The sequence below is a fragment of the Eublepharis macularius genome, chromosome 11 (assembly GCF_028583425.1).
Source record: "Eublepharis macularius isolate TG4126 chromosome 11, MPM_Emac_v1.0, whole genome shotgun sequence".
In the NCBI taxonomy this organism is placed as follows: Eukaryota; Metazoa; Chordata; class Lepidosauria; order Squamata; family Eublepharidae; genus Eublepharis; species Eublepharis macularius.
The window spans coordinates 72,761,669-72,778,462 of NC_072800.1; the positions used below are offsets into that span (position 1 = coordinate 72,761,669).

Here is a 16,794-nt window from a genome sequence, read left to right on the forward strand (position 1 = left end):
AATCATAGGACAAAAGCCATTCTTAGTATCATTTGTGAAATATCCTGCAAGTGTTAAGTCAGTCAATTCCCGACTGTTTAACATTCAAATAGCCAGGAGTGGTTGAGCCTTTTCTTGTTCTTCTATCTCCTTTCAGTGCTACATTTACTGCGCAGTGCACTTTCTTTTCTTTCCATCCATGCTTAGACAAGAGAGTTTACCTGTACAGGAGCAGAAACAGTAGTGGTTGCATTTTATGTGTGGGCCAATTGGTTAGGCTTCATCTGCTTTCCCATCCCTTATGTAACTGGAGGCCAGAGGAAACTGGAACATATGTAAATTATAATCACCTGTCTGTCTTTAAAAAATATACCCATGGTAGTTAGCAAATGAACCCAGGGCAGATTATTGAGTGGTATAGGAGAATCCAGTTGCACTATTGCAAGTGGAGGCAAAGAGACCAGGGTTTAAGGCTATACATTGCACTGCTTAGTGGAAGAATCTGTTACAAAGCTTGTAGGTATTTGGGGCAGACTGGCAAGTTAAAGTAGCTCATGGGCAAGCCCAACTGAGTGGCCCATATGGGATTATAAGACACTATTGCAGGCTGTGCTCAGCTCGGACCCAACAAATTGGGTGTTGGCTCACCCATGACCTCTTCTTGTAATGCTGCCACAGGGGCAACAGATCAGATGTCACCCATCAGTGACACCACTGGCCAGATCCAAGCTGAGTGGCCCCCCACAGTGCTGGCAGAGCTTCAATGGTTTGACTCTGTTGGCTTCTGGCTGCTAGCAGCCCTCCAGGTCAGCGATCTACAAGAACCGCCCCTTTAAGTTTAAATGACCAGTCAGGTGGTGCCCTTGGATGACCAGTTCATACAAGTAAGCCATCATCTGATGTTGGAGGTCAGAAATTGCACTCCCTCTGCTTTTTAAAGAATCGGGGGTGGGATGCTTCATGCGTCTGTTCTGTTCTCTGTTTTACCTCTTTTTCTGATTCTTTTGTTTCTTTTTCCTTAAGGTCAGTAGTGATAGTTTGAGAGAACCAAGCCCCCTGGTCTTTGAACGTCACCCCTGGAGATGGAAGGTGAAACGTTGACTTCGCTGTCTTATTTCTTTAGTTTAGGAAGGAATGAGATAAAACTCAGTTTTGAAAGTCACTGATTAGCTCAGGACTGGGTTTGGGGAAATTGTTGGTGGATAGAGATGCGTATTTGGTTGGATTCCAGAGTTTGCCAAATGTGTGCCTTTGCAGAAAATTCACTCATGCTCTGCACTGTTGTAAATACATGCAAACAGTAGTCTCCTTGCATTTTATAAGTTGGTATAACTTGGAGAGTAGACCTTAATATGCAAACAGATGCATTTATTTTCAGTGTTCTTCTGTATCTTTCAACCTCTGTGAACCATGCTATCCTTTGCAGTGTTTCTTTTGATCTCTGTTTCCCATTTTTTCCAAAAAAATACAGTCTTGTTCCCAGTGCTTATTATTTATGTACTTAAAAAAAAACCCCAATGTTCAAGGTTAGAAGATGCTAATCATGCTGCATCACTTTTTTCAACCCCACTATGTTTTGTAAATGAAGGAATGGAGAGGTTTAGCGCGCAACAAGATGTTCAAGGCTGGCTTGTTTGGGATATCTGACTGGTGGAGGAAAAGTCTTTGAATAGAAGGACAGAGGGTAGAGTGGAAGTACAGTCTGTATATTTATTTTCTAGCATTTAAAGATTGTATTATATAGTTTATCTTACTTTTAATCCAGTTCACTGTTCAGAAAGAATGGGAAGTCACAGCTCTTTTCTGGTAAACCAAGAACCATCCCAGTTTTTCAGTGAAGGAAAAGCATCCGACAATGGAGCAAATTAGACCCCATTCATTAATGGTTTCTGTCTTCATTTGTAATAACTCTATTGTTAGTTATGATTAATACCGAGCTATAATACTTCAGTTCATACTTGTTAGAAAATTATGCCGCAATTACATAGCTAAAGATAGTAAGTAGACTACAAGCTAAGCCGAGTCTGACCAAATGCAAAGTGAAACCATTCCACGTTGAGCCCTCTAGATTATCCTTACTTTAGATTGTTTGGAAATATAATTGCACATTATATTGTGTTGCTGTGCTTTGTTCATCTGAGGCTGAAATGAATCCCGTTATTATTTAGATCCTCATAAGACTTTGTTTACATACTAAGTCAGACTTAATGGTCTGTAAGCTCTGATTAATGGACCAAAGCTGTGTTTTTGAGCCTTCCTATTTGCACTGGTTCTTGGAAAGTTCCTTTTGCCACAACAGCAGTGAATGTAACCCTTTGGTAGTCCGGCTCTCTGAACTTTATTCATGTTTTACATGTACAGTAATGTTTCTGAGTGACCCTATTACCTTTCTGACAGTCGAAAGAGTCAAATATATTCCTGTATTAGATGCTTAGAATTTAGTAAAATAAGCCTAAGCGCGACTTAGCTTTTAAAGCGATCCAGAGCACATTTCTTAGCACTCTTTTGGTACTGTCCTATATCCAAATGTATTAGCTGCCTAACCCATATCCAGTTGTACTTCTCACAAAACAGCTGTGTCAGTCTTTTCAAAGGGAGTGAGGTAAAAGGTAAAGGTAGTCCCCTGTGCAAGTCATTACTGACCCATGGGGGGAACGTAGCATCACGACGTTTTCTTGGCAGACTTTTTTACAGGGTGGTTTGCCATTGCCTTCCCCAGTCATCTACACTTTACCCCCAGGAAACTGGGTACTCATTTTACCAAGTTCGGAAGGATGGAAGGCTGAGTCGACCTTGAGCTGGCCCCGGCATCCGCCAGGATCGAACTCAGGTCGTGAGCAGAGCTTGGGCTGCAGTACTGCAGCTTACCACTGTGCGCCATGAGGCTCTTGTTAAAGGGAGAAGGAAGCACAAATTCTCTCCTTGACCATCTGAGATCTGGTACTCCCTGGGTAAATGTTCTGAACTGATTTGGCTGTCTCAGCAGTCCTGTACTTCTTGATAAGCAAGGCATCCACAAGGATTGGTCCTGAGAAGCCAGTTCAGATAATGTGATGTACTTGACTCAGACTTATTCCAAATATGCTACAGGATAATTAAGAAGTTTCTAATTAGCACCAGATCACTGTAGAGCAGCTTGCTGCTTAAGCGTAAGGATGCTTGCCAAATACAGCTATCGACTTAACCTGGCCAGGAAGTGATATCAAATCCTTGAGGAGGAAGAGGAACCTACGTATTTTGCAATAGCTTTCCCATTTGCTCTCCTATTGATGACTGTTTAGCAAGCAGTGCCTTTAACGGTAGTGCTGATAAAACCTTGCGGGGGGAGTTAGTTTTCTGGGTTATCTGTGTTGTGAGAGCTCCTAGTACGCCACAGTTGTCGATAAGAAAGGGAAGAAACAGGAGCAGAGTTAAATTCTCACAGTGTGAATTGAAAAGTGAAAACAACTGAAAAAACCCTTGAGGATTTCCCTTGAAGATTATCAATGCAATAAATTACCTTTTGGTTATGCATTGATCTCATGATAGTACTGAAACTGACACACACACTGGAACATCACCGTATGTACTGTGTACCTATGCAGCAAACGTGAGCCTGAAATAAGGCTGAAGGAAGTGCATCCTAGATATGATAATAAAGATTGAAACTGTTAGGGGTAGCAGCTTTCATATGTCATCCTGGAAGCACAGTTCACCTCTGTAGCCACACTGCTGTTGCCCATAAACTGATCTGCTGCCCTATCCTATCGATTACACATGAAACAAATGCAGAATGCTTTGGCGTGTCTAAATATAGCTACCTAGAGAAGTTGATCTTCTAATGTAGCTAGAAGGAATGTAATAATACAGGTTGAGCTCTCTTTTTTTTCTTTTTATTGTGCCTGCTCTTAGGCAGTGTTATGATGCCTAGGTCCCTTTGGCTCTCCGCTGCTCCTCTCTGTTGCAGCTTTTGAAAGCAAAATAGGAAGGTTTTTTGAAAGGAGAGACAACATTATAGTCAACTTCAGGAGGGGAAACATCTAAAATAGTAAGACGATACTCTTAGCAAAACTAGGATGCTTCCAAGGTGCGTGCAGAAACAGGAGGTCATAGAGCCAGCTTCCTTTCACACACCTACAGTGTTAACTGTGAGCTTGTATGTTTTGGAAGCTTCTTGAAAAAGCAGGCCAGTGTTGTAGAAGAGATTAGGGGAGAAAGAGACATTACTTTATACAACATCCACTACCGATGTTGCTACCCTATCAACAAGCCTTTGAAAAGGTAGGTAAATTATATTGCACTACATTAATTTTTGCAGCTGTAGTAAACATGATTTGGTAGTTCAAAGACTGTAAAAGTATCACCGAACAATTGGGCAAATAGTACCCCGTACGAAGTGTAAGAAAGAGAGAGAGAGAGTGTGTATGTGTGTGTTAAATTGGCTATAATGTATAGAACTTCTGAAAGGCTAAAAGCGTTGTGTGTGTGTGTGTCTTGTTTGGTGGGTTTCAGTGAATTTGAGACATACGGCTGTGTGTTTAATAGTCCTCGTTATTGCACAGCATTTATAAGCAACTATGCTTCTTTTCTGTTTTTAAAAAAATAAAAATAAAACAGAGGATGTCGGATAGCTCTGAAAGTCAAATGACAATTGAAGAAAGAAAGCACCTAATCAGTGTCCGTGAAGAAGCTTGGAAAGCAAAGGGGAAAGGAGCCGCCAACGACTCGACACAGTTCACCGTGGCTGGCAGAATGGTCAAGAAAGGTACGTGAAGAAATCCTTCATCCACTGCATCTAGATTTTATTTCTAAAAGTCAGGACTCGGAGTCATAAAGTGATCACAGGAGGATTTGCCGAGCAACTTTCAGATCCTCTTGTTTCTGGAGGTTGTTCATTTTGATTCCCCCCCCCCCCTTAGAGTAATCGTATTCATTAAGTCTCTGTCTCAACTGGGATTACCCTATTCTTGGAGTGAACATATTTCTCTAAGACCTGAGTTTTAGCAATAAACCTCTGTGATCTTATCTTGCTAAAATATTGGTCGAATACTTGACTTCTTTGGCTTTAAGAACAACTTCTCTATTTATTGTACCTGATTCTTGTTTGATTTTAAGTAGGACTGTTTTTTCTCAAGGCAAAAAAAAAAAAAAACCACCCTTGGGTTTAAAAACCTCAGGTTGGTTAAGGCATGGGTTTGAAAGGGAAAATAGGGCTGTATCCATACCTTATTGGTTATAGTTATGCTATAGGAGTAATTTGCAAGTGAATGTTCCTGTGTTGACAGGGCAGTCCAACTGCAGCACAATGATAGCACCATATCCCCCAGTGTATAAATTGCAGGGGCTGTATGTGTGCGGGAAAGGCTTTATTTTGCATATCAACATCATGGCCCTTTGATCTGTCCACTACATTTTGATCCCTCCAAAGGACCTCTGCCCAGTGTGCGTAACTCAACTTCTCCTTGTTATGCCCACAACAACCTGTATGAGTGCTTAGGCTTAGTCAATAAGTGATTAGCTCAGGGTGAGGTTTATGGCTGAGTGGAGATTTGAATGCAGATCTCCCCAATCCTAGTTAGACACTAACCACTATACTGCGTTGGCTGGTATCTACATGGCTGTCTCCAGTGATTCTGTTCTGCAGGTATTAATATTCAACGTGCTTGACCCACACTTCCTCAAAAGACAGTGGTTTTCAAACTGTGTTATGGGCAGGGCTTTTTTTCAGCTGGAATGTGGTGGAACGGAGTTCCGGAACCTCTTGAAAATGGTCACATGGCTGTTGGCCCCACCCCCGGATCTCCAGACAGAGGGGAGTTTAGATTGCCGTCCGTGCTGTGGCGCAGAGGGCAATCTAAACTCCCCTCTGTCTGGAGATCAGGGGGCGGGGCCACCAGCCATGTGACCATTTTCTCCTAGGGCAACCCACTGAGTTCCACCACCTCTTTTCCGAGAAAAAAGGCCCTGATTATGAGGAACCTTGGGGCTCCTTGGGGACTCTTCTATAGGTCTTCAATGAATAGATTGGTAGTAGTGAATAAGGTTCCTTGAAAGTCAATATACCCCAAATCCTGACCTTTCCTGTACAATGCTGGGTTTCTTCTTGGGTATCCTATCCATTCATACAAGCCAATGGTGAGTCCCTGAAATTCTATGAGCAATTATCATTGTGAACTTACTGTGCTGGAGACCATGCCTTGGAATCCCCTGCAATGCACACAGGACAGATTCATAGTTCCTCATCAGAGAAAATGATGTGGAAAGAATTCTGTGAAAGAAGAAAATTTGAAAACCAGTGGTACAGTATTGGATGTCATTGACTTAATTATGTTAGAAAGGCAGCTGTGACTTAAGATGTTTCTGAGGATTTTCCATTTTAAATTATGATTACTCTAGCAAGGATTTCCTTAACATATCTGCTGTATATAGGATAAAGGTAAAGGTAGTCCCTTGTGCAAGCACCGAGTCATTACTGACCAATGGGGGGGACGTCACATCACGACGTTTTCTTGGCAGACTTTTTACGGGGTGGTTTGCCATTGCCTTCCCCAGTGATCTACATTTTACCTCCAGGAAACCGGGTACTCATTTTACGGCAGGGTAAAAAGCTTTCTTTTTCTCTGAAATGACCTCCTCCATTTATCTGTTTGAAAGCTACCCAGGTTCTGCCTCAAGCTGAGGGAGCACACCTGGAAACTAAAGACACTTTATTTAGCTCATGGAAGGGATTGTATCATATTTCTATGCCACCATTCCTCCAAGGAACTCAGATGGCATCTAAGCTTCTCTCTTCACAACACTGTAAGGTGAGATAGGCTGAGAGAGTGATTGGCCAAAGTTTTCGAGAAGTTTATGAAATTACAAGTGGGGGATCCACAAAGACTTGCTGGGGGGGGGGTCATCTTTCCTTTCCCTACTATTTCCTCTTTCCTTTACCTGAAAGCCTCACAGTCTCTCCTGTGTTCCTGCTTCCTTCTCTCCTTCCCATTTACCAACCAACCTGCCTTTAGCTTTCCATCCTTCCCTCCACCTAACATTCGTCCCCAGGGAACACTCTAGGCAGGTCTGTCTGTCTGTCTGGAGAGGACTCAGTTATAATGTGCCAGGTGCTGGGCCAGGCACAGTTACACAGAATTTGCTAAGAGCGACTCACTTTTTCCCCCTGTATCCTCTCCCTGCACTATTTCTTCTTTCCCTCCTCCTGGCGGCCCCCATATCCTTACCCTTACCTGCTTTCTTATGTCCTTTCTACCAATCCAACCACCAACATACCTTTTATTTGCCCCCTTTTCAGCTATACTTATTATTAATTTACTTCATTAACACACACACAAACAGCTTTCTTCACAACGAGGACCTAAAGCAGCTTCTCTTCCATTTTATCTTCACAGCAGCCTTTGAGATAAATTAGGCTGAGAGTGCGACTGGCCCAAGGTCATCTAGTGAGCTTCCATGTCAGAATGGGGACTCACAGATCCTAATGCGATACTCTAACCCCTATGTCTCACTGGCGTTTGTGAGGTGGCTGCTGTTGAAGAGTCGTGAGTAGACATGGGCACTAACAGAAAAAAAAACAAATATGGTGTTCGTTGTTCATTGCCATCCACGTACAATGACCAACGAACATTGATGAACATGACCTGTTCACGAAAATGTTCGTTGTTCGTGGGGGCTAGCAGGCCCTCCTCCAGCCATCAAGATCCCTACCACACCACTCCCAGAAACCATACCTGAGCAGGCAGCAGGAAAGGTACCAGTAATAAATAATAGCTTGACCCAGATCCTAGCAGTAGCCCTGGAACTTGAAGGGGTAGATCCGTATTCCATCACACACAAAGAAAATTCAAGCTCCAATGCACTCTCCCTGTCTCTCTCTCTCAAAACTCCAACAGCAAGTATCTCTCCCTCACTGTCTACAAAACCAGACCTAGGAGCCCCCCTCCCTCCTGCTCTTTGCTTCCTTGTAACAAATTTGGAGCTCCACACTTGAAAGGAAGACCTGCCTATCAAGCTAAATTGGGGTTTCCAGGGCAACAGCAGGAGTTCAGACAGAGTTCAGGCATCCCTGCCTCAGGTTGCCAAGGGAATTGATTGCAGGTGCCAGACTGTCTGGCTTGACGGACAGCAACGAACAGCAATGAATGAGGCTTGCAACGACCACCTGTTCGTTTAGAATGGGGCCTCAGGAACAGCTTGTTCACAAACAGCTGATTGGGCTGTTCTTGGTTTTTTTTAGTTCGTATTGTTGTTCATGCTCATCTCTAGTTGTGAGCCTCCAGGCCTGAGTTAGTCATGCAAGTTGTGTGGTAGCAAATCACCCGCCTTGTGGTGGCTGCTGGCCCTGGCCCTGATGAGTCCTCCCTCAAAGCCAAAACATCCCTAGAAAGGGCCTTGCCCACTTCTCTTCCCTCTTGCTGACAGAAACCAAGCATGGAAGCCTTTACAATACTGTTGTGGTTGCCTAAGCAATGGCCACTGAGGGCATTTGTTTCTTAAAGCTACAGATACTACTTCTATAATTTTGGAGGGAGAGAGAGATTTCAGATTTTCCTGCAAACCCAGGGCTCCTTTTAGGTTTGTAGAAAGTTCTGTTTTGTCTGTCCATGGCCACAGTCTCTAGGTTTAAGTATCTACAGATTTTGCCATATTGAGAATTAGATATATTGATACATGGGGTGGGGAAAGTTGTTAGAGATTACTTGTTTGATCCTTTCCCATAATGTTAGAACTTGGAGGGATTCAATAAAGTTGAAGGGCAATAGATTCAAGATGGGTAAAAAGAAGTACCCATTTACTTAACGAGTAGTTAAATAGTGGAATTCATTGCCAGAGGGTGCAGTGATGGCCATGAGCATCGGTGGCATTAAAAGGAGGTTAGACAGGCGGAAAGGTAGTAACCCTCTGAATACCAGTCCAAGGAGGCAACATTAGCAGAAAGCCTTGCCCTCTAAACCCCATTTGACACTCTGGGGCAACTAGTTGGCCACTCTGTGAAACAGGATGGAGTACCGGTCAGATCCAGCTGGCTGCTCTTATGTTCAAGGATGAGTTAAGGAGTTGAATCCAGGCCTCCTGGGCCCTAGTCCAATTTTCTAACCACTACGCAGCACTGGCTTATGATAAAAGCGGAAAAATAACAGGACAGACTTGTGAATCCTTTGCAAAATACAGCTCGATCTTGGTCTTCTGTGATTGATTAAAATGCTGCATTAAAATGATGTTTTAATGATTTTATAATGTTTTTACTGTTTTTAATTTGTTGTCAAACCGCCCTGAGCCCGTCTGACGGGGAGGGCGGTCTAAAAATGTAGTTAAATAAATAAATAATAAATAAATCTGGGGCTATTAACGAGGATGCTCACGCTATGCGAACCTAATAGTATAAGGAAGATTCCCATGTAAAACTTTTAGACAGGTTCATTTGCTAGAAATAAAGCAACCTCATGTGGAAAAATCTGTTTGTTTTGCAGGCTTAGCTTCTCCTGCTGCCATAACGCCAGTGGCATCCCCCTTTTGCAACAGGCTGAAGTCAACCACACCAGTCTCCAAACCCCTGGAAGGTGGGCTGTGCAAAACTGATATGCTCAGTTGAAACTCTTTGATTAAAGGGAAAAATCACGGTGACTGTGTTCATTCTTATTTTGCTTAGAAATTGAAGCCAGGCCAGATATGCAGTTAGAATCGGATATGAAGTTGGATAAACTGGAGACTTTTTTGGGAAGGCTGAACAACAGAGGTTTGTAACTCATTCTCACAAAGAAGTTGATGTTTTTAGTTTTGTCTGCTTTTACTTCACTTGGTTTTAGTAGTACTGGTAAGTTGATTACACCAGTGGCTCTGGTGTAATACGAATGTAATGCCACTTGTAAGCTTTTATTTTCACTTATTTCAAGACAGTAGGGGAACAATGCTCCTCTCCATCACCATCCTCATAATTATAGTATGGGCTCCACCTATCGATCCCCCGCTCCGTCTTCAGTAATCTCTCTGTTAGGACAAAAGCTCAAGTCTCAGAGGATCACTGCATTTCTAGTATCAAGTAGCAAAAGTGCACTTGAATTATTCAGTGCTCCCCAGCACATGTGAGTCAAGAAAAAGTGGTCTTCAACAAAAACTGCATTGCTTGATTGTTAATAGGAGTGCATTAGTTCATTTCTGGTTGACCAGTGACTCTCAAGAGTCTCACTGCCCATTACATTTGCCCCAGGGACATCCCCAGGTCAGCTGGAAAACCGAAGCTTCACACATTCTGAGTATGTGTGCTAGGTGCAGATCAGGACTAAAATGGCCCCAGGGTGCTTTTTGTCCTGTTAGAGGGTGCGCGTGTTCTTATGGGTTGTGTAAGGTTGAAAAAAAGGAGCGTGCATAGAACTCCAGCATGTACCTCTCCACCAGACCCTGCAGAAAGTACAATGTGCAGTTTGGCCCCCAGGATGGTCAGTCATCATTCTCTCTCCTTTTTTTTCTTTTGCAGTTAGAAAGGAGCATGTTTTTTATGGGGTTTGTTGATTATCAGATGTTGAGATTTTATCATTATTTTTAGATTTTCATATCCCTCCTCCCATCATATGAGCTTTTAACATTTTGACAATTAAACACTACAGTTTCAACTGAGCTTATAACTTTGTAGTATTAAGGCAGTTTGCAAAATTTGCACACTGCTATAAGTGTAATTTTTTTTTTTAATGGCCGACTCTTCTTTGAGCATCATGGCTACAGTGTTGCTGGCCCATGCACTTGAGCATTGCTGCTGAAGCAGAGCCCCCCCGTATACTTGCAAAGATCTATTGGTCAGTGGGAAGTCCATGCGCAGGTCTTAATTACAGCCTATATGGACTCTAACTCTCATTCTGTTATTCCTTGTGTTACATCTTATATATCTGTATTCAATACTACATATCTCTTGGTGTGAACTGGTTCATATTATTGCATATTACACCAGTAGCAAGTCTGTTAAAAAGATATGTCTTTTTAAAGCCAGCAAATGAGTCTGTTGATAGAATGGCATTTTGAATGCAGCTGTTGGAAAATAGGCTACTGAAGGTTAGCGAATGAGACCATCTTCCTCTGGCAGGAAATAGCAAGGGTATTTTTACAGACCAACTCTAGAATAAAAACAGGTTGCCACTTGTGTTGATAAAGCGATTAAAATCCAGATATTTCCAAGAGCATGTCAGAATGTTTAAAAGAGTTTATTTGTATCTGTAGTTGGCGGGATGCAAGAGACAGTGTTGACGGTAACAGGGAAGTCAGTGAAAGAAGTGATGAAGCTGGATGATGAGGAAACATTTTCCAAATTTTACCGCTGCATGGATTACCCCACTTCCTCCCTGCCTTTGGAGTTGAATGAGGACTTTGATGCCATCTTTGATCCTGAGGCCCCGAAGTGAGCACCTTTTTACTTTAAAGATGCCTTATTTTTGAGAACTGATCTTGTGATTTCAAATGCAGTTGTATTGCACCTCTGTCTCCGGGGAATTCTTTGCCCTCTCCGCTGCAGAAATGTTGAGTTACGTTGGGCTCTTGTTGAATGGAATGGTTCTCTTGGGCCTGGGGGGAAGAGAGAAAGTGCTTTATAGTCTTCGGGGGAGGGGGGAGTTTCTCCTTCCCTGTTAGACCCAGTCTCGGCTGCCTACTCGGCTCCTGAGAGTGGGGTTTTCTTCTAGAGTTCATTTTGTATAACTTACTGGGACATCCCTGCTTCAAATGTTGGACATGAAGGGATCCCCCTCCACTCTTCCAGGCAGCTTTCTCCCCTATCTAAACACCTTTGCCTTTGGGCATGAGCTCGCCTGAGGCTGCCAGGCCTTCTGCTCTTACCTGCAGCTCTCTTTCCTGGCACCCTCCCAGTGCCTGAGCTACCTATTCCCTTGCCCTCCCTTCTATTCCCTCCTCTTCCTTTTGTCATTGATTTGTTTTTCCTGCCCTTCTGCCAATAAGATTGAGGTCTTATAGACCTGAATCCTCCTGCCTCCATTTTATACTCACAACAGCACTGTGAGGTAAATGGGGTCGAGAGTGAGTTAATGGCTCACCCAGTGAGCTTCATGGCAGAACAGGGACTTGAACGTGGGTCTCCCCGAGACCTCCTGCTGGTGCCACCACTCTGAGCAGCAGTGGGAGAAAAAGCATTTAAAACATCATCATTGTGCTGCTATGTCACTTCTGGGGATGACCTAGGAGTGACTCAAGGTAGCTCTAGGAGTCTCAATCTCCTGTGATATAGAGCTATCCTGTGTCACTGCTGGGTTTTCTCCAGAAGAGACATTTTGGCCCAGATAGTGTGTGACCCCCCCCGCCCCCATGTCCCTGCTCATAACCCTTCCACCAATTGCCAGGCAGGGCCAGGTAACCTTAGTCTAGCCCATCATAGTCCAATACTGATCAGTGTACCACTTCGGTTAACCATACCTGCTTCCTGCCTCCGTTGCCATGCTCCCGAGCCAGCCCTTACTCATCGCCTATGAGGATGCCTTCCTTTCCACTTCCCCGCAGCATTTCCCAACTCCTGGCCACCTCTGCAGCAGGACTGTGCCTCGCTCGGCCCCTTTTATTCTCTTCCTCCCCTTCCCTAGTACGGAGCATGGTGTGGCTGGTCTCCAGTTTCTCTGCTTTCCCACCCTTCATTTCTCTCCTATGCTTGGTTTGAGCCCAGATCATGCCGAAGAATGGATCTCTTCAGGTTAAAACTTAATTTCAGCGTGATCCCCTTGGAACATTTCCATCAGTTGCGTAGCTGTTGCTTCTGCTGGTATTTCCATGACTAGCAGTGGCCTTTGGTTGCGGTAGTGGTAGAACCTCTCAGTTACAAGCCCTCATACTTTTCTTACTACAAACATAGAATGCCAAATAAATATATATATTTTTATGGTGCCGAGAAGTGCTCTGCCCAACAACATCCCCTGTACTGTACAGCAGCTAGGGTTCAGTTTAGTGCAGCTGATTTTTATGTGACAGCAGCAATTAGCTTTTGTCATTGGGAGCTTGTGTTGTGTAATTTAGCAAGTAAGACAGTGAGCTGTGTGAGAGCAGATGCTTTGTTCAAATCTCACCTGTCCCAAACTCAGTAGCCTTAGGCCGCCTCTCCATCTCAGCCCTCCCATGAGCAATTTGGAGGTGATACTAGCCTGTGTACTGTCAAGGCTTTTGTAAGGATCAAGAGATAATGGGTTGGATCCCATTACTCCACTGAGAAAAGCTGATTTAGTTGTTTAAATATTTTTACCCCACCTTTCCTTTTGTCTCAAGTTTGAAGCCCTTTAATATAAGTGGATTGTCAGTTGGAGGAAGAGCTACTTAAATGTATTTTTATTTACTTCATTTATACCTCGCTTTTTTCCCCAATGGGGACCCAAAGTGGTTTAATCATTCCCCTCTCCTCTATTTTATTTACAAAACAACCCTGTGAGGTAGGTTTGTCAGAGAGTATGTGACGGGCCCAGCAAGCTTCCATGGCAGTGCAGGGATTTGAACCTGGATGATGATGATGATGATGATGATGATGATGATGATGATGATGATGATGATGATATAACATTTGATTTATATACCGCCCTTCAGGGCAACTTAACACATACTCAGAGTGGTTGACAAAGTATGTCATTATTATCCCCACAACAATCACCCTGTGAGGTTGGAGTGGGGCTGAGAGAGCTCTGAGAGAGCTGAGACTGACCCAAGGTCACCCAGCTGGCTTCAAGCAGAGGAGTGGGGAATCAAACCCAGCTCTCCGGATTAGAGTCCCGCCGCTCTTAACCACTGCACCAAACTGGGTCTCCCAGATCCTCGTGCAACATCTAACCCCTAGGCTGCACTGGCTTTCAATTGGAGGAAGGTTTCTTAGGCTAGAGGAAGGTCACTTGGAGGATGGTTGGATTCACCCCAGTGGTGATGATGTAGCATTAGTAAGTACCAAGAAAACCAGGGTACTGCCAGGCCCAGTCCTCTTGAAGTCCGGTGATCCTAAATGCTGCTTTTGCTTCTCAGGTTAATTTCTTCAGTCGCAGAGCACAAACGTGCAGTGAGGCCAGTACGGAGAGTCCAGGCTTCCAGGAACCCCTTAAAAATGCTGGCAGCAAGGGAGGACATTCTGCATGAGTACACGGAGCAACGGCTGAACGTGGCCTTCATGGAGTCAAAACGAATGAAAGTTGAAAAAAGTAAGCTGGAGTCCTGGGGCTGCCTACAAGAGATGGTGATGTAACACTCTTGGGATTCTTGGCAAGGCTTCGATGCCCCAAAGTAGAATGCACATCGTGGGTCTACATCCTGGGTGCTGCTGCAAATCCTGTCCCCCCTCTTTCCCTCTTTCACATGGGACTCGAACATCCCTCCATCCCATTATATGTGTATGGCTTGATTTCCACTTGGCTGGAGTTCTCATTGTTATTATCAGGCAGTCACAAATGTCTAGTTTTGGTCTTTTAAAGCAGTTGAGCATGTGCATCCAGCCAAAGGGTGCATGCAGAGCCATGTGCCCATATGCAGAACCAGGCTTCTGTGTGCATATCTCCTCAGGATGGGAAACCATGAACGCAATCCGCACGACTCCGAGTCCCTACTGCAATCCGACATCTGGGCTAAAAAAGAGTCAAAATTCCACCCATCAGGAGAGATTGTGGGGGACTGGATTCAATGCTCTTTCCCCCACTAAATAGCAAATTGACTGTTTTTTAAAGCATCCTGAACACGCAGCCCCAGGTGATCTGTGCACGCTCCTTTGGCTTGGGATAAGAATATGTATTTATTTACTTAGACAATTTTTCCCATCATATATTTAAGGTAATATAGAGCAATATATGCACTAATAGTTAGGGTTCTTTTTATCTCTTTCTGTGGAATGTATGATTAGCATCTTAGTTATTTTAACAATGATTCTGTGATAGTTTGTAATTGCATGTATGGTCTATAATTATTAAAACATTGTACCCCGCCTTTTCTCATAGTTCAAGGCAGCTTACAATAGTAAGTTAAAAACATTTACAGTTAAACCCAAAATAAAATAACAACCCTGAAATCCACCCCCACCCCCCGCCCAAAAGATGCCCGCCATTCAAATCCCCTCAAAAAAATCTGGCCAAGGAGACAACCACAACACCTCCCAAAGATATATTCACATCCCAAAGATATTTTCACTTGAGGAACAGCAAATATTCTAAGGTTCAAGAGGCACTAATTTTTCTGATTCACTAGTTGAACTGAATACAATGCCATTTAAGGTCTTCCCGTTATTATTCGGGCTTCAGGCAGCGTTATTTTCCTTGCTGACTGTTTCTGGATAGAAGCAGAGTGACCTTTGCTTCTGCGTCCAATATGGATGCACGTCTTAAAGCCGATACGTCTTTCCCAGGCCAAGCAGAGGCAAAATATAGCTCTGTTAAGAAAAGCAATTGGTCAGTCTGATCAAAGTAGTTTAGCTTTCTTTACAATTTTAATTATGTATCAGTATTTTAGAATAGCCTATTCTTTTTTTTTTTTTTTTTTTGCCCGTGACCTGGTTGGCCCAGGCTAGCCTGTTCTTGTCAGATCTCGGAAGCTAAGCAGGGTCAGCTCTGGTTCGGATTTCAATAGGAGACTGCCAAGAAAGTTCGAAGTTATTATGTAGAGACAGGCAATGGCAAACTGCCACTAAACGTCTCTTGCGTTAAAACCCCCTACAGCAGGGGTGGGCAAATTGCGGCCCGCGGGCCACATGCGGCCCGCTACAGAGTTTTTTGTGGCCCGTCAAGACTGTAGAAAAGTGTGATAGGATACATTTGTCTCATTAAACTGATTCTAAAATTAAATGTGCTTGCAGCTATAGATGATATGAAATTAGCACAATAAATAAATTGAATAAAACTACCACTATTTTATTTAATTTATATTTATTGATTTTTATGATAAAATTTATACCTTTTCTGAAATGCAAAGTTAACTAATGAATGCAATCATTTTAAAAGGTGCGACCCTCCGCTAACCTCCGCTCCCACAAAGTGGCCCCTGAGCCAAATCAATTGCCCACCCCTGCCCTACAGAGTCACCATAAGTTGGCTGTGACTTGATGGCACTTTACACACACCCATTATTTTATTATCTGATAAAGATGATTAGTGCAATTTGTTAACATTGATAGTAAAACCTGTTTATGATGATGGGTACTGACCCTCTCTCCAGTTGGTAATAAGGGACAAGGATTGCAGTCTGCAGGCTTTCCTGATGAATTGTAGATTTCTTTTTTTTCTAGAATAGTTTTTCATGCGATTATTTTGAAGCATTTGTTCAGATGCTATCTCTTGTTTAACAGAAATGTCTTCTTAATATTACTCATGTAGTAAAGAATCAGCTGTCCAGAACTAAAAGTAGATGGCAGAAGGCAAAGAACTAAGACTGAAATTCTAAAACTCTAAATTCTAAAATTCTAAGCTTTGGGGAGAACTTAATTACTTCTGGCATAAGGTCAGCAGGTCCCAAGTGGAAGAAAAATTGTAGCAGTGCTGGTTTCTCCCAGCTTTTTTGCTGCACAAATTGAAATATATTGACACATTTTAATAATATTAAGGCCACTACAGATGAGTTTTTAAAAGTAAATTTAACACTCACGCCAGCACTGATTCTGTACCACAGCCATGCTCTTTCACTCTCTGTAAGGCAAGCAGAAATTTTTGAATGGGGCACTGCCGTCAATCTTACGGATCCTGGACATTTATTTCATAAAAAACACTACAGTTCTACAGTGCTATGATGAGAGAGTACTTAGCCCATAATACATACTATGTAATACACAAAATGGTGTGCCCAAAAGGACCATGACGGCATGGTCACTGTGCAGTAGGAACCTAGAACAGTGAAACACAA

At 43.1% G+C, this 16,794-nt stretch overlaps 1 protein-coding gene across 13 annotated transcripts in view; it reads left to right on the forward strand.

Annotated features, from left to right (window-relative positions):
- SVIL (supervillin) overlaps window positions 1–16,794 on the forward strand; it is a 75,808-nt gene that overhangs the window by 40,022 nt on the left and 18,992 nt on the right. For 10 of the 13 annotated variants that reach the window (XM_054990853.1, XM_054990852.1, XM_054990856.1 and 7 more), the window contains 6 exons: window positions 1,003–1,068; window positions 4,576–4,723; window positions 9,429–9,518; window positions 9,608–9,694; window positions 11,167–11,344; window positions 13,945–14,117. In XM_054990853.1, the coding sequence (XP_054846828.1) occupies window positions 1,003–1,068; window positions 4,576–4,723; window positions 9,429–9,518; window positions 9,608–9,694; window positions 11,167–11,344; window positions 13,945–14,117 (742 nt within the window). The remainder of the gene's footprint in view (window positions 1–1,002; window positions 1,069–4,575; window positions 4,724–9,428; window positions 9,519–9,607; window positions 9,695–11,166; window positions 11,345–13,944; window positions 14,118–16,794) is intronic. The other 3 variants (XM_054990858.1, XM_054990859.1, XM_054990862.1) reach the window with 1 other exon arrangement.